Source organism: Rhinolophus sinicus, chromosome 8, assembly GCF_057876585.1.
Source record: "Rhinolophus sinicus isolate RSI-liver-muscle chromosome 8, RSI-T2T, whole genome shotgun sequence".
NCBI classification, from domain to species: domain Eukaryota; kingdom Metazoa; phylum Chordata; class Mammalia; order Chiroptera; family Rhinolophidae; genus Rhinolophus; species Rhinolophus sinicus.
Window position 1 is genome coordinate 9,515,436 of NC_142508.1, and position 20,524 is coordinate 9,535,959.

The 20,524-nt window shown below is 45.0% G+C and overlaps 1 protein-coding gene across 1 annotated transcript in view; it reads left to right on the forward strand.

The window, feature by feature from the left end:
• The window catches only part of PARP12 (poly(ADP-ribose) polymerase family member 12), a 30,772-nt gene that overhangs the window by 8,233 nt on the left and 2,015 nt on the right, over positions 1-20,524 (forward strand). The window contains exons 4-11 of the mRNA XM_019750170.3: positions 1,059-1,160; positions 4,927-5,050; positions 8,573-8,765; positions 10,856-10,997; positions 13,786-13,882; positions 17,150-17,225; positions 19,062-19,192; positions 20,071-20,222. Coding sequence (XP_019605729.3) covers positions 1,059-1,160; positions 4,927-5,050; positions 8,573-8,765; positions 10,856-10,997; positions 13,786-13,882; positions 17,150-17,225; positions 19,062-19,192; positions 20,071-20,222 — 1,017 coding nt within the window. The remainder of the gene's footprint in view (positions 1-1,058; positions 1,161-4,926; positions 5,051-8,572; positions 8,766-10,855; positions 10,998-13,785; positions 13,883-17,149; positions 17,226-19,061; positions 19,193-20,070; positions 20,223-20,524) is intronic.

Consider the following 20,524-nt stretch of genomic DNA (forward strand, 5'->3'; position numbering starts at 1 on the left):
CTACCAGCAAACAGACTTACCCGCTAATCTTATCTGATTTTTATATCTTAAAATTGTCCTTGCCATATGTGTTTTGTCATTACATTTTCTTTAATTAATTTTGGTTAATTTCCTTAGTGGTATGAAGCCTAGAAGTAGACAGGTTTTGCTTTAAATAGCTCTTGAAATATCATTTGGATTATGGCCTTATTAGAACCAGAGGGAAGCATAACCTACCCTTGGGGACAGGCAGGTGACCTCCAGGGCCCCCCCCCGGTGTGGGTGTTGAGGCCCAGCCTGTGGGTGTCTGAGGGGCCCATGAAAAGAAAAGGGAAGGTGAGTAACAAAATGACAGGTGATAACTACATAGGGAGGGTTTCCTATGTACTGACAAGGTGGTAGGTGGGGCGGGGGAAATGCGATTATTAGCGGAGGGCTCGTTGGAGCGCTCCTAGTAAAGGTAAACTTGGAAGTCACTTACATGCCCTTTTTATATTAAAATTCTGATAATTAACCGAAAATTAATTGAGATTTTTATTTTGAGAGGTAAGCTTTCCATTTATTGCTTTTCTCTTGGTATTGGTACCCAATTCTAATAGCTCATTAACAGGTATTTGCTATTAGAATCAAATCCAGTTTATAAAATGCAGCCCTTCACTTGCCCTCTGGTGTCGTCACCGCCTTAGATCCGGAAGGCGTCTTAAGCTGCCTCAGCGTGTGGGATAGCGGTTCTCCCCAGGTTCCACCCTGGAGGTTCTGATTGAGTCAGTCTGGGACAGAGCGGGTACTTGTGTTTTTAAATGGGTCTCCCAGTGAACTGGGTGTAGAGCCTGAGCTGAGAAAAGAGCCGTCAGGGTGTCCTGGATTTGGCAAGACCTGAAAAGCAGAGACATACCCCCATCTGTGTGTCTGGTGCTTTCCTCCCAAGCACTAGAGGCTTTTGTGACGTACCCTGCCCACTCTTGTTTTGTGCAGGGAGATGAATGAATCCTCTTTTCTCCTTTATGTCTTGAACTATTCCAACCTCATAAATAAAGCTTCCATGGAGGCTGATAGGTCTTTGTGGTGTTTTTTTGTAGAAAGAAGAGACAGTTCAGGTTCTGTGTCCCCAACTACTACTAACCAAGAGGAGAATGAAGAGATCTGTTTGTACCATATCCGAAAAAGTTGTAGCTTTCAAGGTAAGTTGGCGGAAACCCTTCATCCATGTGCTGGTGGGATAACCGTGTCTCATTCCTGGAGCTCTGCTCTGAGGCCATCCTGATGTTCTCTCTCCCATCCAGAGAAGGTCGGGCCTTGTTAATCATGAGCTGCTGTGGTATTTGGCCAAACCAGTTCTGAAGCAGTTTTGTTGGCAAGTTGAGGATGGGAGGAATTAAATTTGCATTTCTAAAAATCAAATTGTAGATAAGTTTTGGGGAACATAACTGGGTCTTGCAGCAAGTGAGTGTCAATTGTTGACCCTTAGTCAGCTTAGCATGAGGTTGCAGACGTGCATAAGACATGGGTGCCCAGTAAAGTGAGAACAAAATAAGTGTCCTTCATAAAGAGGGGTTGTAGCCTTAGAGGTGGCTTAGAAACCCGGAAGGCCCTTCCTGAGAAGGAGACACCCGTGTTCGCTCTTGGTGGGATGAGTGATTAAGTTGGGCTTTTCTCTCCACAGTCCCTCTTTTACCAGAAGTAACAATTCTTGTGTGTATGTATCTGTATTTTCACTAAACCTTTGTTTTCTTCTTACTGCTGTCCTGGGCTTTGATTGAAGAAAGATTCCTTCTTAAAATTTGTGACTCCTCCTAAAAAACAATCACCACAACTTCCTGTTTCATTTTCAGTCTTTAAAAACTATCCAAGCAATTCATGAATATTTTACTTTGTAAGAGAGTCAAATAATACAGAGTAAAGTTTGAAGTTCTCCTTCAGCTGTCCGTGAAGGTAAACACATGCCGTGTGGTCATGATACTTGTTTTAAGTATTTTTCGACAGATGGGAGCATGTGACACATATTTAACCTGCTTCCTTTACATTATATCTTGGAGGGTTTTTTTCCACGTTAGTGTCTGTAAGTCCACCTTGTTTTTAAAAATAATTGTGCAGTATTCAATTAGAGTGATGTTGCATTGAGCATCTGAGTACACAAGTATTTCCATAGATAAGTCCCTGGAAATGGAATGCTAGCTAAAGAAATACGTGTCATATATACACGTAACGTAGGTTTTTAAAATCAGCGTGGAGGTCTAATTTACACACAATAAAATGCACCCATTTGAAGTGTACACTCTGAGTTTTGGTTAATATGTCACCCGTGTAACCATCACTGTCATCTAGATAGGGAACAGTTCCCTCATTCCAAAAATTTCCCTTAGGCCCCTGGACAGTTAATCTTCACCCCCTAATTTTCTGACCTCAGGCATTCCTTGATCTCCTTTTTATCACTGCAGATTAGATTTGCCTTTACTAGAACTTCCTATAAATGGAATCATACAGTATGTGGTATTTTGTGAATTTTTATGATTTTTCCCATTTTTGAGGGGTTCTTTGAGCTCTCATATCGAGTTGCAAGAGTTTTGATTATTCTTTATACAAGTCTTGTCAGGTATAGGCATTGAAAATATATTCTCCCAGTCTGTCTTTCATGTTCATTTTCTTTAGGGTATCTTTTGAAGAATGCTAAGTTTTAATATTGATATCTATTTTAATATTTTTTGATGGTTTGTGTTTTTCGTACCTTAAAAATCTTTGCCTATTCCAAACCCACAAAATTGTTTCACCTGTGGTGTTTTCTAGAAGTTTTGTAGGTTGAGCTTTTATGTTTAGGTCTAACTGTAACTTGATCTGTTTTCTCTATTTCCTTAGTTATCGATTCTTCTGTGTGAGTCAGCTTCCTGTCTGTCATTTTTCCTTGGTTTTGGGTGACTCATGGTTGTCTGCTCGTGTTGGTACTCAGAATTCCCATGGCAGGCTTAGCAGGGAAGAGGCAGTGTGCCTTGGTTGCGGGGTGGGCTGCTGGCATGTATCCTAGGACAGGGCTTTGGTGACTCACTCGCTCACACGCTTCTCTCCCTCTCCAGCCCTTCTGTCCACATTCCCATTCCATGGGCAAAATAGCAAAGTTGCTGAGTACAAGCACGGCACGGAGGAGTGCCTGCTCTTGGGTGTTCCCGTCCTTCTCATGGCCTCATGTCTTCCTGTGCTTGCTACATTGAACTCTGAGTTTGTGAAGCCCCCGGCCCTTACGACTTCTGCATACTTTGTGTGCGTTTTTCTCTCTCCTTTTTCTCTTATCAGTTTGATTCTGTCTGCTTCATAGTTTTAGGAATTCTTCAACATATTTGATCTTTTGATGGAACGTTTCATTGTTTTCTAGTGCTTTTGAATTTATTCTTGTCTGTGGCCTGTCATTTCAAGGGCTGTAGGGAGACAGCGGATGTGGATGTGGGTACTTGGCCAAGTTGATTTGGTTTCTGTGGCTCACCTGGAAAGCCCAGACTCTGGAATGCTGCAGTGGGGTGAGGAACATTAGAAAGAGGGAAGGCAACTGAGGAAGGGGACAGGAGGACCAGGGCAGGTGTGGCGAAGGGGCCTCATGCTTTCATCGCTGAGCTGGGCCTCAGCTCTTGCCAGCCACGGTGGCTGTGATAGCCTGTGTGCACCCTCCTCTTCCTGGCGCCTGCTGGCTTGGGGGTGGCGGGGGCTCCACGCTCAGCTAAGATTGAGATTGGAAAGCAAGCACTTGCTGTTTGAGCACAGTGCCTGCCTTTGGCTCCCATGGCCTTCCCCAGGAAGTGTCAACCTGGAAGGTGGTGGGTGTTGTGCCTTCTTAAGGGGAGAGCCTTTCTCCAGGCCATCCAGGGTTCACCTGTGGCGTGGTGTCTGGAGGCAGTGACTGAACACTTAGCAAGGATCATTTCCCTTAGTGCCCTTAGGAGGGGACAGAAGAGCTTACTGGGTTGTAACCTCTGGACCACAGCTTCAGCCTCATCTATGCAGACCAAATATGTGTATTTAGTCAGGGTATCTCTAATTTTTTTTTCCTATTTCTTTTTTTTCCCCAAAAAGAGGCATTCTGCACCTTGTTGTGTGTCTTTCTACCTCCTAGCATCTGTCTGGGAGGCAGGTCTGTATCAGAGCGCACGGAGCTTCCCGTTCCTTTTCTGGCCTGTCTCCCTTCGCACTCACAACATTCCTCTGTGTGGACATACCAGAACCTCAAAGGATATAGAAGGTCGGGGGAGGGTGTGGACAGCATTCCAGGGGAGGACCCTGTATGAACCCGGGCGAGGCAGGAGGGAAGAGCTAGGAGCAGTCGAGGCCTCGGGGAGCGCAGGGAAAGGGGGAGTCATCCGCTGGAAACCATAGATCTGGGCCAGTGTGTGTACGTCTCCAGGGGCACAGCAGTGTGTTCAGAGACCTTCAGGGTGTGTGTTGTGTGTCGAGGCGAGGTGAGTATGTTAGCAGGCAGAAGGATCAAAGTGCTGGAACCACCCTGCTGATGCCCCTGTGCTTGAACGTGTTGGGGCTGGGATGGCTCTAGTAGAGATAAAGCTGGCTCAGTTTTGATGTGACCACTGCTCGTCCACCTGCCACATGAATAGCAATGATGCGTAGTCAGACTGTTATCTGCAGGGTGGAGCCTTCAACCTTCTTACGATCAGCGTCTTCACTGTCATGAGATGAAAGTCATGTATAATGTAACCTGCCGACGTGTCTTTTTAAAAATCAGCATAATGTCCTGTTAAAAAGGGAGGCATAAAAGTAAAATGTATATAATAAAATACGTAGTACTTCAATGTCTAAATGCTAAGCTAGCTCTGTACTAAACAAAGTCTCCCCCACAGATTTCCAGAACGTTCCCCGGTCAGCAATCAGAACTACACCTGTTGAGAACCACGGGACTAGGCCGTGCTGTCTAATGCCAAGGGGTCTTATTTCTTTATGTTTTTATTTTAGATAAGTGCAATAAAGTTCATTTCCATTTACCATATCGATGGCAATTCTTGGATGGAGGCAAATGGAAGGATTTGGACAAAATGGAGCTTATTGAAGAGGCATATTGCAATCCCAGCAAAGAAAGGTCGGCAATACGTCACCTTTTGTCTGCTTTGTATCTGGGCTTTTCTGTGTGGTGTGGGAAGTTTTGACACAGCAGTTTACTTTTGATCACACACACAGACACTCACTCACTCACTCAGTGAGCAGACTGGTCTGTAGGTGGAAGTTCTGGCCTGGGAATCGGACGCTAATGTTTGTACTGGGTGTCTGATGCCTCTATTCCTTCTTTCAGGGAGCATTGTGGGCAGGGAGGTGGTGGTACCAAGTGAGTTCTGAATTATTTGCTGTTGGAATTGATCATGTACTTATTTCCTCGTTGATGAGTGCAGAAAAATGAGAGGCAGTCATTTGTGAAGTTTTAGCCTTTGCCTGTGAAGTCGTATGGCTGTAACTGCTGTTTATCCAGCCGTTCACGTCCTTATTTTTCTAAGTGTGTCCCAGTATTTTAGTCAATTCAGGGTAAATGGGGAAGGCCTGGGTAGCCTGATTTTCAAACACTTACCATATCTTGGATTGAATTTACTAAAATGTGTTGCCATGAAGAGAATTTGAGCCTACTTTTTGAATGGATGAAATAAAATTGTGCTTAGAGTGAAATTATGTGCCAATTGCTACTGGCAAAGTATGTGAAACAAATTACTCCCCTTAGGAGGATTAAATGGCTCACAAACCACACCCTTGCTCTCTCTCCCTCTCTTTTATTCTGAGGCAAAATTTACACACAGTGAAGTGCACAGATATTAAATGTATAGTTCAGTGAGTTTGACAGCTGCATGCACTCGTGTAGCCAACAATGATCCAACAGTAGCTCATTTTCATCACCCAGTAAGTCCCCCCCCCCGTCCCCTTCCAGTCAGCGCCAACCCCTGCAGGCCACCATTATTCTGATGTCTGTCACCAGAGATTAGTCTTGTCTGTTCTTGAACTTCATCGGAATGGAACCATACACTGGACTGCTGTGTCTGGCATCCTTCTCAGCACTGATCCAAATTCCCAAGACTCATCCAAGTTGTCTTGTCTCCCAGGCTTCCATAGGGCAGATGTTCAGGGATGGAACTGCTGCGGTTAGGCTGGGTCCATCCTCAACTCTCTCAGGTGATGCCACATTGTTTTCCAAGGTGATCGTGCCACTTTCCACCCCCATTAGCGGTCTGTAGTGTCCCATCTCCCTAATGTTTGGTCCTGTCTGCCATCTGAACTTTTCCCAATCGGGGGGTGAAAATTGATATCTTCGTTTGCACGTCCTATGAGGTAAAGTGTCTCTCCATATATGTTTGTTGGCCATTTGTGCTTCTGCTGTGAAATGTCTGTCCTACTAGACCGTTTTGTGTGTCTGGGGGGAGATTGTGTTGTGTTTTAGTTGTTTAGTTATATTTATGTAGTTTTAGGAATTTAAAAAATTTCTGGATATTAAACGTGTGTTGAAAATAAACTCTTCCTATCAGATTATGGTATCTTTCAATGAAAGAAGTATTTATCCGTCTTTATTGTTTTATACTTTTTGTGTCATAAGAAATCTTTCCTTGTCCCAAGACCGTAAAGAAGTTTTCCTGAATTTCCTTTAAAAAGTCTTAAGGTTTTAAGAACTGTATTTAATTTCTCCCTGTATGTGGTGAAGCATGGATCTAGTTTCATTCTTAGGCAGGTGAATTACCAGTTGTGCCAAAAATCACTTTTTAAAAATTTATTTAATTTAAAATTTTAAAACTTGTGGTAAAATATACGTAACATAAGTATACATAACATAAAATGTACCATCTTAATCATTTTTAAGTGTACATACAGTTCAGTGGCATTAAGTACATTCACATTGTTGTGTAACCGTCACCATTAACCATTTCCAGAAGTTTCTAACATTTTTCTCCCTTTTTTTTCTTGATTAGTCTTGCAGAGATTTATTAATTTTACTGATATATTTTTTTTTTGGAATAGTCAGCTTTTGTCCTTTTATGATCTCATATTAGATGACCCATGGTTTATTTCTAAGTGTATTTTATTTTATTTTTTATTTATTTATTTTAAAGTTATTTTCATTTATTGTGATTACTTACACATTTGAATTAATTTTTATTGTCCGTCTTGATTTTTGCTATTTGACATGCTTTTTGTTTCATCTTTTTTTTTTTTTTTTTAACTTTTATTTATTTAAGTGTGTTTTTCCAGGACCCATCAGCTCCAAGTCAAGTAGCTGTTTCGATCTAGTTGTGGAGGGCACAGCTCACAGTGGCCCATATGGGGATCGAACTGGCAACCCTGGTGGTATGAGCATCACGCTCTAACCAACTGAGCTAGTGGGCTGCCCCTTGACATGCTTTTTCTACATTTCTTTTATATCTTTGGTCTTAGATAAATTTTCCTCATTTGATTTTTTTTTTCATTATCTGCTAGTTTGGAAGTTATGTACCAAATATCTGTTCTTTCAGTGGTTACTCTAGAAATCTAAATAGGCACTTTAACTTAACAAACTTTAGTGTAACAATTTAAGCTAGTTTATACTTTTAGTCATTCTTTTGAACTATAAAATAATCATGAACATTGAATTCTGATTAGTTCCAATCAAATTTATTTACTACTAGTACTATGAATTTGGGCAAATTACTTAACCTTCCTGTGTCTCAGTTTCCTCATTGTCAAGTAGATAAAATAGTAGTTTCTATATCAAAGGATTATTTTGAGAATTAAAAGTTGATATATGTAAAACACGCAGAACAGTGCAAAGCATGTAAAATGTGCTATATAAGCGTTACTTCTATTCTTTTTCTAATCCCAGGAGTTAGAAATTAGCATTGTTTTACACAGTCAGTATTTATTTGTCATTTTGTTTTGTGCTCACCATTCCTTTGCTATATGTTTCCTTCTGGACCATTTTCCTTATTTAGTTCATCCAAAAGTTGCTTTATTGAGAGTCTAGTGGCAAATGTGTTTTTTGTTTGTCTGCAAGTGTCTGTTTCATCTTCCTTCTTGAAAGATAGTTTTATTGGGTATTTTCTTTCAATTCTTCAAATATTATACCATTGTTTTCTGGCTTCCATTGCTTCTAGTTAGGAGTTAGCTGTAAGTCTAAATGTAGGTATAATAGTTCTCTAGGGCTTTCATAGCAAACTTGGTGATTTAAAACAACAGAAATTTATTTTCTCACAGTTCCGGAGGCTAGAAATCTGAAATCAAGCTGTTTACAGGAACACACTCAATAAACACTCAGCATATGTTAACTGTTGTTATTTCGGTTTCTAAGGATTCCCTTTCTTACCAGCTCAGCTGTGCATTTTAAAAAAGAGTATTTTAACCAGCGTTTTCTGTGTAGTGAAAGAAATGTCATGATAAGGAGTTTTCCATGTTACCTCGATTTCATTATTTTTGCGTGGCAAACTATCTGAAAAAGCAGTCCTCCCCTCCCTGCCTTGGAAACACTTTTTTTAAATGTGCATGTCACGTTTACGTTCATCTACCAGCTGACGGTCTAGAAGACCATGGGTAGAAGCTGAGGGGCCTGTGTTCATTTGGCTGGTGGAGTTTTCAATGTGCTTCTCCCGTTCTTTTGCAGGATCCTCTGTGCTGAGTCTGCGACCTTTCACTTTGATTCTCTGAACTTTCAGTCGATGACATTTGGTGCTGCCCGGGCTCGCCGCCTCTCCACAGCCTCCTCAGTCAGCAAACCTCCACACTTCATCCTTACCACCGAGTGGATTTGGTACTGGAACGATGAGTTTGGTTCTTGGCAGGAATATGGAAAACAAGTAAGTGTGATGGAAAGAGGGGGAGTGTTTCCTCCTAAGGATCCATATGGAGGAGCCTTTCTAAGAACGGCCACAGGATTGTTCCAGGGGGTCAGTGATAGAGCCAAAGAACTCCTAGGTTGTTTTCTCCCTGAACTCAAGATGTAACCTCAAATTTCAGGTCCAAATTACTTCCACCCATATTAACTTCCTAGGGCAGCCGTGACAAAGGACCACAAACTAGGTGGCTTAGAACAGAAGTGATTTATTGTCTCAGATTTCTGGAGGCTGGAATTGAAATGAAGGTGTTGTCAGGGTCATGTTCCCCATGAAACCTGCGGGAAGTCCTTCCTTGTGTCTTCCTAGATTCTGGTGGTGAGCTGGCGATCTTGGGTGTTCCTTGGCTTGTAGCTGTATCACTTCAGTCTCCTCCTTCGCATAGCGTTCTCCCTGTGTGTGTCTTCACATGGCCTTCCTTCTATAAGAACATCAGTCATGCTGGATTAGAGGCTCATCTTAACTAATTACATCTGCCGTGACCCTGTTTCCAGATAAGGTCATGTTTTGAGGTACTAGGAGTTAGGACTTCAACAGATCTTTTGGGGGGAACACAATTCAACCCATAATCTAATCTTATATTTAAAAGAATTACTGTTCTTGGCCCACTGAAGTTTCCTGCATCACTTGTCATCCGTGAGGTGTTGGGCTCCAGGATGCATTGCCCCTGTCTGGATCCCCTTTGGATTATTCTCAACAGGTTTCTCGTGTCAATTTACCTTTTGCATTTTCCCCCTTTGCTATGATCAGCTTTACCTTGATCTAAAAGCTCCACAATTACCTTCACCCTTTTGTACCTAAACAATCCATCCATCTGCTCGGAAGGAAAGACCCCCATTTATTTCCCTGCTCACCATAATCTGACTTCTATTCCCATTACTCATTCCTCTGGTCACTGTTCACGGAGCACCTGCGGGAGGTGGGATCCAGGCAGACACAGCCCTCATTATACGGTGGACGCCAGCAAGGGGCTCAGGTGCCAAATCCCATGGCATTGCTAGCCTTTGCCCAGCCTGCTGCCCACTCCCTTGTCACTTTGCTGGCATTCTTGCTCCTCCCTTTGTGGGTGTCTTTTCCACTTCCTTTTGTGGATTTGGGGTTTCCCGGGGTCCATCCCACACCCCTGTTCTCCCCACTTGTGTGTTTGCACTGCGTGATCACCTCAGTTCTCCTGATAGTGGTGGCCCCCTCCAGTGAACTCTGTGTCTGTCTCCAGACCAGATTCCTCTTTGAGTGCCAGACTTGTGTGCCCAGACACCCACCTGATACTTCTGCAGCCCCTTTGCTTTTTGTTCTGGGCACTGTGCTAAGTGCTCTGTGTGCCTTGTTTTAATTATTTTCCAAGCCTTGGAGGATGGTATGACAGTACTGTATAATGATATGAAGGTGACTTAAGCAGTTATTAACCCTGTTACAGAATTGAGATAATTGAGGTTCAGAGAAATTAACTTGTTGGGGTTATAGAGTAAACAGGTTTGGAGCCAGAATTCACACTCAGTTAGTCCATCCCAAAATATCAGATATACTGTAGGTCATTGGAAAGATGGTGATAGACCGAAATGGATAATTGAAAAAAAAAAATAGAAGAGCTCTCCAAGGACCAGAAAAAGAAAACGAGATGGCCCTCTCATTAAAGGATGACGGGAACAAGACTCCACAGGGAAGAAACAGTATTGCTCAGGCCGTCCAGTCAGGCAGCATTTGAGAATCCACTGTTGATGTGTCACCTTCATTTGAATGCTCGTATCATTCATCCGTTACAAGTAATTGAATGCCCTATCTTCTCTTCGTTGCTCCCATCGCCGTCACCCTGGTTAGCGACACCCACATGTACAATTTTCTGTTTTCCCTGGTAGCTTTAGGAAGCAGTCGTGTTGGCTTCTGTTCGGTGCCTCCCTCTCCTGCTACATGCCTGCTCCCTCCTCTGCGTCCTGCATGACACAAATGTCATTGTGAGCATGTGTGCAGCAGGGTGACGAGGGTGGCACCCAGTGTGTCCCCATCATCGGACGGCCTTGCCTCCATGAAGTAGTCCCTGGTTTCTCCCCTCTCAGGGCGTGGAGCACCCCATGGCCAGTGTCAGCAGCAGCGACCTGGAGAAGGCCTACCTGGCGTACCTGGAAGCAGGGTCTGACGCCCAGCCAGCCACTTTGAAGTTCCAGGCTGGGAAGCACAAGTACGAGTTAGACTTCCAAGGTACGTCTGCCCCGCGGCCCCCAGCCAGCAGGGCCTGGCCGTCGCTTTGCTGTGCCTTTTCCACGGGAACCCTGGAGGAGTTCTGTGTACACACTGAGGGCCAGGGAAGGAGTGAATGGGGGGTCTGTCTGTCCCAGGGAGACAGACCTGTAAGCAGGTGATGGCAGCCCAGGGCCTGAGGAGAAGCTTCCTGGGGGCTGAGGAAAGAGGACCCTGAGGAGGGGGCAGGAGCCCGGAGTGTGTAGGGACAAGTAGGCGTGTGTGCAGTGGTGCTGTCCTGCTGGCCATGGACAAGTCCCTCTGTGTCCGTGGATTAGCAGGTGCCGTAGTGGTTCTGCTGTGTGGCTTGGCCTCATGCTCCCCGGGGTGGCAGCATCTCTCACCTTCTCTGTGGGCGCCTTCGGCACAGACGGGCTGCAGGTTACACACGTGCTAGGCACACACTTTAATTAAAAGTTGCTGGGAAGCAGATTTTTGTGTGCTCGTCATGTCCTGAAACTGGGCCTTAAGTGACTTGTCCCAGTTGTCCTGACAGACAGAAGCAGGCCAAACACGCTGGCCAGTTCTTCCAGTGGCTGATATTGGAGGATTTTTTTTTTTTTTTTTCTTTAAGTTTTAGTTTTTCTGTAACTTCTCTTAAGCTATTTCCACATAGATTTATCAGCCCAACCTTGTTCAATTCAGTTTTACCTTTAAATTCACGTCTGAATCCTTCTGGATGTTCAGCAATTTTAAAGAGAGTTAAGCGGGCCTTACTTTAAATACAGTTTACTGTTTTCCCTATTTTTGTGGCCCTTCATTCTCTGGAGGGCAGCAAAGTGTCTTCAGTGAATTACCCTAAAACCACTTTAACTGCATGCGTCTAGCCAGTTGTTTTTGTTGGTGGTTTTGTAGCACTTGTGGTTTTGCTTAAGGTAGAATCGTTTCTGCCTCGATGGGCCCTTTCAGAGATTCTTCTTTGTTTCTTCTACTCTTTAATGAGAACTATTGCTCACCTGCTTTTGGCATCTGCTGGAAAACACCAGCCATATGTGACGTTGTTCGCAATCCAGTCTGATAAACACAAGTGCGCTAAAGGGGACAGTGAGAGATACGTGAAATAATAAAAGTTAGAACTGCCCTGAAAATCAAGTCTACATAAATAGCACCCATCTGACTGCTGCTGACAACAGTCTGAAATATTTGTTAAAGTATTTGGGGACTAGCCAAACAAATAAGGCAAAAATGTCCGATGCAGCCTTGATCACTGTCACCCTAGGCTGCACCCCGGGGGCAGAGCAGAAAGTCAGGTGAGGGTGGGGACGAGCTCTCATGCAGTTGACTGCACACTAGGCGAAGCATGCTCACCGCAGACGGACCCAGGCTCACCTGGCTGGGCACAGTTCTTTTTTTTTTTTGTTAGTTAACAGGAACCATAGCAGTTTGAGGGGAGTTAACTTCTCACAACCTCACTGCTAGGTGTAATGAAAGCAAGTCTTGGACCCAAATCTGCCCCTCACATTTATGAATTAAATACTGATTAGGAAGCAAGTACACTTAAGAAACACACAAGCAGGCCAAGTGACTTGTTCTGTAGGATCAGGGAAGACACAGCTCTATCCTTTTAGGGAATCTTGTCTCACAAGAGTCACTCAAGGCAAATGCAGGATTCCTGATGCCAGATTCTGACATCTGTTCGTTGGCACGAGTCAGGCAGAGCCTCCAAGGTCAGAGCTTGCCTAGGAACTAAGCCTCGGGTATCCTCCTTAAGGGTAAAGTAGGAAAAATGCCTTACCCTGTCCTTGGGAGGGCAGGGAACGGATCTCGCATATGTTTAGCCAGTCCACATATCTTGAATAACTTTTAATTTCACCAGTGAAAGCCCATTTGAGATTCATCATAACGTCAGTCAACAGGCCAATAAAAACCCATGTAGTGTGCTAGCAGAGTATTGGATGGGAGTTCGAACGGCGGATAACAGAAAGGGTTGTGGTAGCTGGGTCTGGGTTATGGATTCCTGATCAGAATGTGGGAGACCTCTCAGATGTGCCCAATCTTGACAACCACCTGGACTGCAGCATAAGAGGCACACACCTCAAAAGCAGTGAGATAAGTTATAGACATCTACAAATATTAAAACTTTTTTTAATGAAAACAATTATTTTTGTACTCTTAAGTGCAGAAAGTAAGACTTGACAAGGTTTTCATGGTGGGTGGAGACTTGTAATCTAACTTGTAGGCATTTGTGGTTTTTCAATTCAAGGGCTGGTAACCCTTCCACCCTCAGGGTAAATCTGAGAATCTTGGGGGTGGATGTGGGGCAAGAAATTTGTTTATTAAAGATGGTATGGGTTTGAAAAGGTTGAGAAATACTGCTATAGTCAGTTTACTCAAAGGAAGGAAAAGTCTTGAGGGTGAAATTATTATATTCTGAGTCCCACTGGCTCAAGATGTTGTAATTCAGTCTCAGGCTGGGCTGAAGCTTTTTTATATCCAAACTGGGAAAAATTGCTAAGCAAAATAATAGTTTAAACAAGATTGGAAGGAACAATTTAAAAGCACTCATGTATAATTGATATGTCAATTACTAATCATTCATCTATTCATTAAAGCCAGTCTCCTAAGGATTCCTATGTTCTTTATTAATGTTTGAAATGTGTAAAAGTGCCTTATTTTTAACAGACTGATTCTGGGCTTACACATTTGGATTAGCTTTCCAACCCATTTAATTTGTTTATAAAACATTGCCATCCTGTGTGTGTGTATAAAAAGTTATATTTATATATACATCTATAACTTTTTTTTTCAGCCTTCACTCAGAAGAACCTGACCTATGGCACCGTCAGAAGGGTTTATCGGAGACCCAAATACGTGTCTCCTGAGGATGTGAAGATGAAGCAAACCTGGTAAGTGGCGTTTGAGGAACTTGTTACGCAGCGTGTGTCAGGCGGGGCAGTCTCTGCTGAGTACAGACTGGTGACAGCATTGAGGAGGTAAGGTGGCTGTGTGACTGAGCGAGCGCCTCAGCGCTGTGTCTGAGTTTTCTGGGCCTCGCCCTGGATGCTCTCCATCTTTTGCTGTTATAAATAAAACGCCCCAAAGGATGATCTGGTGTGCGTGGTGGTTCATATTTGTGGAGATGGGTCATCAGGTTAGAGTGTTAGAAGCTCAATGCGAGCTCCTCTTCCTGGGCTTGAACCATTGTGCACTCGGCCGGAATGCATGAGGTGCCAGTTTCCCTCGGCCTTGCCAACACAGTGAGTCCAAGCGCTGAGATTTTTGCCATTCTCGTAGGTGGGAAAGGGTGTATCAGTATTTTAATTTGCTTTCTCTTATAAGTAAGGCTTACTGTTTTTCCCTAACATGTAAGGACCATTTGCCTTCCTTTTTCTGTGAACTATTTGTCTTTCTGTTTATTTTTCTATCAAACTCGTATAGTATTTTGATATTTTTCTTAAATAGAAGAACCTTTTATTTTTTAGGGAGACCAGCCCTTGGTTTGTTTTGTATATACATATATAGCAAATATTTTCTTTTGGTGTATTTATCTTTTGGCTTTGTTTATGAAGTATTTTACCATGCAGAAATATTTATTACTTTATTATATTTTATTTTATTTAAATGTATCAGTCTTTTCTATGTATTACTTCTGGATTTAGAATTTTGGTTAACTATGACTGCTCCTACTTCTAAAGGTCATTTTTGATTCTTTCGTTCTCCAGAGCCTACCTTAGGCACAGTTTGGAAAAATCTATCCTATTTCTGAGACTAGGTCTCTTTTGTCATCACTCTGACTGGGTCTTCAGGGGGCCCCAGGAGAAGCCACACGTCAGAAATAAAAGTGATGATTTGGGTCAGATTCAGACTGAGATCTGAGTGAGTCAGGATTTCCGTGCTCTGTCATCTGAGGTGCGTGATTCTTCCCTCCAGCTCTGGTGACAGGAGCTGATCATAGTGACAGGCATGTCTGCTTGGGCCTCCGTGGCCAGCTGGAACTCGTAGACTGGGTCATTTTCAGAAACAACTCTGTTTACCCAGTTCACGGGGTCGCAGAATATGATCTCCGCATTCAGAAGTGCTAATGCAGGAGTTAAATGGAAAGTTCTGACGGCTTTTATATACATCAGGTATCTGTTTTAGTTCCTTACTATCCTTCAATCCTCCATGAAAATGTTTTATTCATGTGATTGGGTCTTATTTTTTCTTTCCTTATCTTCTTCTGGATATTTTTTGCCAGTTTGTTTTTTCCCTTCCACTAGTTTGGAAGTTACACGCTGTTACGATTTTTTTTTTTTTGAAGGCCACCCTAGAAATTACAACATGTTTTCTTCACTTAGTTATGTAAGTCAATCAGTATCTTTGCCCTCCTATCAACTGATACAAGGACCTTCATATACTTTATTCCATTTACTGTCCTCTTAAGTTTTTAACTTCACGAGGCACTGTTATTTTATACTGTGAATGTTTCATTAAATTTACTCACATTTTTACCACTTTCTTTGTTCTTTCAAATTTCCTTAGGTGAAGGTCTGTTGGAAAACTGTATTTTGTTTGAATATATCTTTATTTTGCCCTCAATCTAAAAAATAATTTTTACTGGGTGTAGGATTTTTGTTTATAGTTATTTTCTCTTAGAACATTGGTGATGTCAGTCTACTATCGTCTGGTTTCCATTGCTGCTTCTAAGAAATCAGGTGTCATTCTGGATGGCGCTTCTTTCCCTGAATCAGTTGTTTTTCCTCTGGCTACTTTTAAGATTTTCTTTTTGTCTTGGTGTTATGGACTCTCACTATGGCGTGTTTGGGTATGTGTTTTTATCCATCCTGTTGGAGATTCTTTGGGCTTAAACCTGTGAGTTGGTGAGTCTCATTCTCTTTGAAGATTGCCTCCACCATGTTCTCTCCTCGTTGGATTTCAGTTCGGTTCTGACCAGATTCAGACCTTTTCACTCTCTTCTTCACATCTCAGCTTCTTCTCAGATTTTCCGTCTCCTTACTGCTCTAGGCTATGTTCTGGAGAATTTCATTTCCCACGTCTTTCAGCTCACTCATTCTCTCTTCAGGTGGTCTAATCTGCTCGTAGGCCTGTCCATTGAACTTTTACTATCAGGGATTGTATTTTTTATTTCTAGAAGTTTTGTTTGTTTGTTTTCAGATCTTCCACGTCTTTTTACAGTTTCCTATTCCTAGCATGTGTTTTTAGTTTATCTTTTGTTTCTTTAAACATAGAAAAAATAGTTGTTTTATACTGTGCCTGATAATTTCAGCAACTTAAGTCTTCTTGGGTCTGTTTGCTTTTGGGATCTTGCTTAGTTATTTTTAAACTGTGCCATTTTCCTAGAAATGTTATTTGTGGGAATTCTTTGAGTCTTAGGATAAAGGTCTCATGCCAGCAGAAACAGAAGGTAGATCTATTGTAGGAAGAACAGAACATTCTGAAACTGAGTAGCAGTGATTTATTAGGTTGGTGCAAAAGAATTGCGGTTTAAAAGGTTAAACATAATTACAAAAACCACAATTACTTTTGCACCAACCTAATAGAACTAGTTTCCCCATCCTTGTTCCTAAACCCTGTGGGCCACACATGTCTTTTATAACTCAGTTTTTATTTATTTTTATTTTTAGAAAGAGCACGGGCTGCTAATATTGTGTGACCCCCTGTAATTAATATTTCTGCAGTCAGACGTCTGCAGTCACTTTAAGGAGGAGATACAGGGGACCACAAGTAGCCTCTTAGCAAACTCTACTGCCGAGTTGAGTTTTGACATCCATTTTATGTTTTTTGAAAAATGTCTTTATATGCCTATGCCAATTACACCTCATTGAGGCTATTTTAAATAATAATTCAGAGCTCTTTAATAACAGTTTCAGAGCTCTTGGAATTTCAAAATCATGGCTAAGGGTCAGTGTGTGCTGCTTTAATCATATGCTCTCTCCCTTACATGCAGGAGTTGGGATGCAGGTGAGACGTGATGCCTCAGGCCTGGTTGGTTGAATTTGGGCCACTTAGGCAAAGAGGGAGGTGTTGTCACAAGGTGGTAGTGTGTGTCTGTGCTTCCTGTTCTCCCTCCTTTTACAAACTGAGCTGCCGGTATGGACTAGTGGAGGCCACCTGTGACAGTCTGCTTGTGTCTGAGAACTAAAGGTCAGAGTGTGTTTGTTTATGTTTTGTAGCAGTGTCAAGCTTCAAGGCCCAAAGAGCATCCCCGACCATTGGGACCCCTCGGCCCTGCCAGACATTGGCTTTAAGGTATGGGACTGGCGCTGCCTGGGGCTGGGGAGGGCAGTGTTCTCAGCGACAGGTGAGTGTGAGCGACTGCGGTTTCCTCTGCTACTGACAGTGTCAGGCCAGGGCTCGTGAGGGAGGAGGCGGAGGGAGGTATGTGTGGGTTGTTTATTATTTTTTCAGATCTTGGGGATTTCAAGGCTGGAGGTCATCCAGGAGATGGCTGTGGCCCTGAGGGGACAGGATGTATTGTGGATGGAGGATGAGGAGCTGGACGTTTTCTAGAAAGGGCAGCAATAAGGCGTTTAAGGGCTGGGCTCAGCCAGTAAATACTAGTTTTACTAAGCAAGGAAAGGAAAAGAAACCGGGGGATAGTTTGAGTATGAGGGACACCTAGAGGGGAAATTGCTGTTGGAAGGTGCTAGATAACTAGAAGACAAGAGAAGGAACAGTCAGTTCAGTAGCTCATTGAGGGCCTGCTAGGTGATGGGTACTGCACTGAGTTCAGTAGCGTGCCCAGACCAATGTCCAGGGCTGCCCGTCTGTGTGGGGCGCTCGCAGTGGCCTCTGACGGCCAACCTGCTGCCAGGCAGTGTGCGGCCCCGGGAGGACTCATCCAGTCGGGTCGTGGAAAGCTCACACAGACACCAACCGCACAGGCAAGACGTGTGAAGGGTTGGGCAAGTGGACAGCAGTGCTCTGATGTCAGCAGACAAGGCCACCATATTGAGGGGCTCCGGGAAGGCGTCACTGGGTCCACATCTGAATGGTGGCTGGTGCTTGTACAGGCAGAAGTGGGAGAACAACATGTGGGTTGACGGGAACTGCAGGGGGGGCAGCCCTGTTTAGGACAGAGGTGTCAGGCGTGTCTTGGATGGAGGGTGTGCACAGACATGGGGAGTAGGAGAGAGGTCAGGGCTGTGCCGTGGAGCCCCTTCCTTGGTCATGGGGCCAAGCAGCAGCCATGGCAGGTGGGAGCCCATGACGATTTCTGGCTTGGGAGGGGCAGGGCTGTTTCCATCCTTGAGGAGGAGGAGTTTCGCAGCTGCCAGTGAGATGGGTGCAGAGAAAACAGGCAGGATTTGAGTTGCAGGAGACCCATGGACATTCATGCTAAGCCCTGATCATTTAGGACCTTTTGGGGGATGAGGTGGTTTTTACGAGGCTGCACTTGGAGTAGGGGAGGGGGATGGTGTAGAGGGACTCCCCAGAGATCCCCAAACTGGCTGTCACTGGTCAGACCTGGTGGAGCTGAGAACAGGGAGGCTGATGAGGTCCAGGCTGCAAGTGCAGCAGTTTGTGGGTTACCACGCTGCAGGAGGCTGCCGATGGTAAGGGGCCTCCCTGGCCCATCACAAGTGCTGTTTCCCAGAGCAGAGGCTAAGGGAGAGGCGGGCTCAGCTGGCAAGGATGCAGTGGCCATGCCCCTGAGTTGCTGTGTGCCCGTCTGCCAGCCTGGCCTTTCTGTCAGCGCTGGCGGTGTGGGGCGCTCGGGCAGCACTGCTGCCCATGGCAGTGTCTGCCCCCCTCCACCGAGCGTCTGCACTCCACGTTTACTGACACAACTTGGGGGCTTGTTGACCATGGAGTCTGCCTTGTGTGTGGTCAGAAGAGCAGGGACATCTGGGGACACCCAGGAGGGTGCTGATGTAAGGAGCACATACTGTCCTGCAGACAGGTTCACAGTGAACACAAACCGCACACATCCTGCGCCTGCGGAGACGCCTCGGCCCAGAGAGCAGAGGTGACCGCTGTCTGCGCTCCTTCTGCACTTCGGTCACTGTAGGAGCAGCCTTGGGAAGAGTTTGATTTGCATTCTACACTTTGATGATACATAATAAAAATATTTGCTCTTTGCAGAAGATATCCCTCGATTCCTCCTCAGAAGAATATCGGAAGGTCTGTGATCTCTTTAATCAGACGCTGCCCTTCTACTGTGTTGAGAAGATTGAGCGAATCCAGAACCCGGCTCTGTGGGAGGTCTACCAGTGGTACGTTGGGGGCTCACTCTTGGCAGGCTGCTGACTGTCCCCTCAGACCTGTACACAGGAGGCTAGCTGCTGACCTACTGTGCCCTGAGCTGCAGGGGCAATCCCGGAGAGCAGCCACTGCTTGCCAAGCTGCTGGAATCGGGAGCAGTGTCCCTGCTTTCCTAGCGATCTCATCATCTTTGTAGCGCATGTCCCCTCAGAGAGCTGGGGACTGAGGCTTCCCCAGCGCCAAAGCCAGCATTTGCACTCAGACATTCTGTCTCCCCAGAGATGGACGGCATGGATCAGTATAAGCCACCCACACCCTGGGGAACATAAAGCTATCGTCCTGACAGCGAGAGAGCAGGGGCCTCATTTTTGTGCCTGAGGACCAGCCTGCTCTTGGGCACTTGTCCGTGGGGAGGAGGTCCTCAGCAGGTCACCATGGAGGGCCTGGGGTCCTGCTGTCCTGTCCCCACAAGAGGTTGGAGCAGTCTTATCTGTACTCTGGGCCCAGTGATGAAATCAGGGTAACTTACACGAGAGGGGAGATGGTTGGCCCCCACTGACCAGTATCCTCAAGCTCCCCTGGCTGAGCTCCACCTGGAAGCAAGGTGGTGGGGACGAAGTGTGCCTGCGTCCCAAAAGTTGGTGCCGTGGGAGTTCAAGGAGCTGCTGCCCACCGCCCCAGGCTGTGGAGGGAAAGGCTTCTCTCTGCTTTTCACCCAGCTCCTGCTCTCCGCCTTTCCCTTCACTGGCCCATGGCAGGGGTCTGATGGGCCTGGACTCGCATCTCCTGGTCTCATGACACTTCTAATAAAATGTGTTGTCTTGGGTCAGGTGGCCTATATTTGGTGGTAAGTGCCCTCTGCCTTCGGCACACATTTCTGTTATTCTAGGCAAAAAGGGCAGATGCAGAAGACAAATGGAGGGAAGACGGTGGATGAAAGGCAGCTGTTCCATGGTACCAGTGCCAATTTTGTCGATGCCATCTGCCAGCAGAACTTTGATTGGCGGATCTGTGGTCTTCATGGTACTTCCTACGGCAAAGGTAAAAGTGGGCGCGCCCACCACCGGCAGATACCGGCCTTGCAGTGCTGTTCAGGGCTCGGGAAACCATTTTAAAGCCATTGATGGTGGGGGTCAGGGGGGCCAGCATACGTTGATAAGCTGGTTCATGCTCCGTGAGGACTGGCCGTGGCTGTCTGTAGGGATGCCCAGCCTTGGTGTGCAGTCAGGAGCCGGGTCCAGGTTTTGAGCAGGGGCAGCCCTGCTTGGATGGGGTTTTTGTTTTCCTGAGATGGGCCTGCGTCCCTGTGGACTGGAGGCCCGGGAGATGGTTAGCACGAGCTG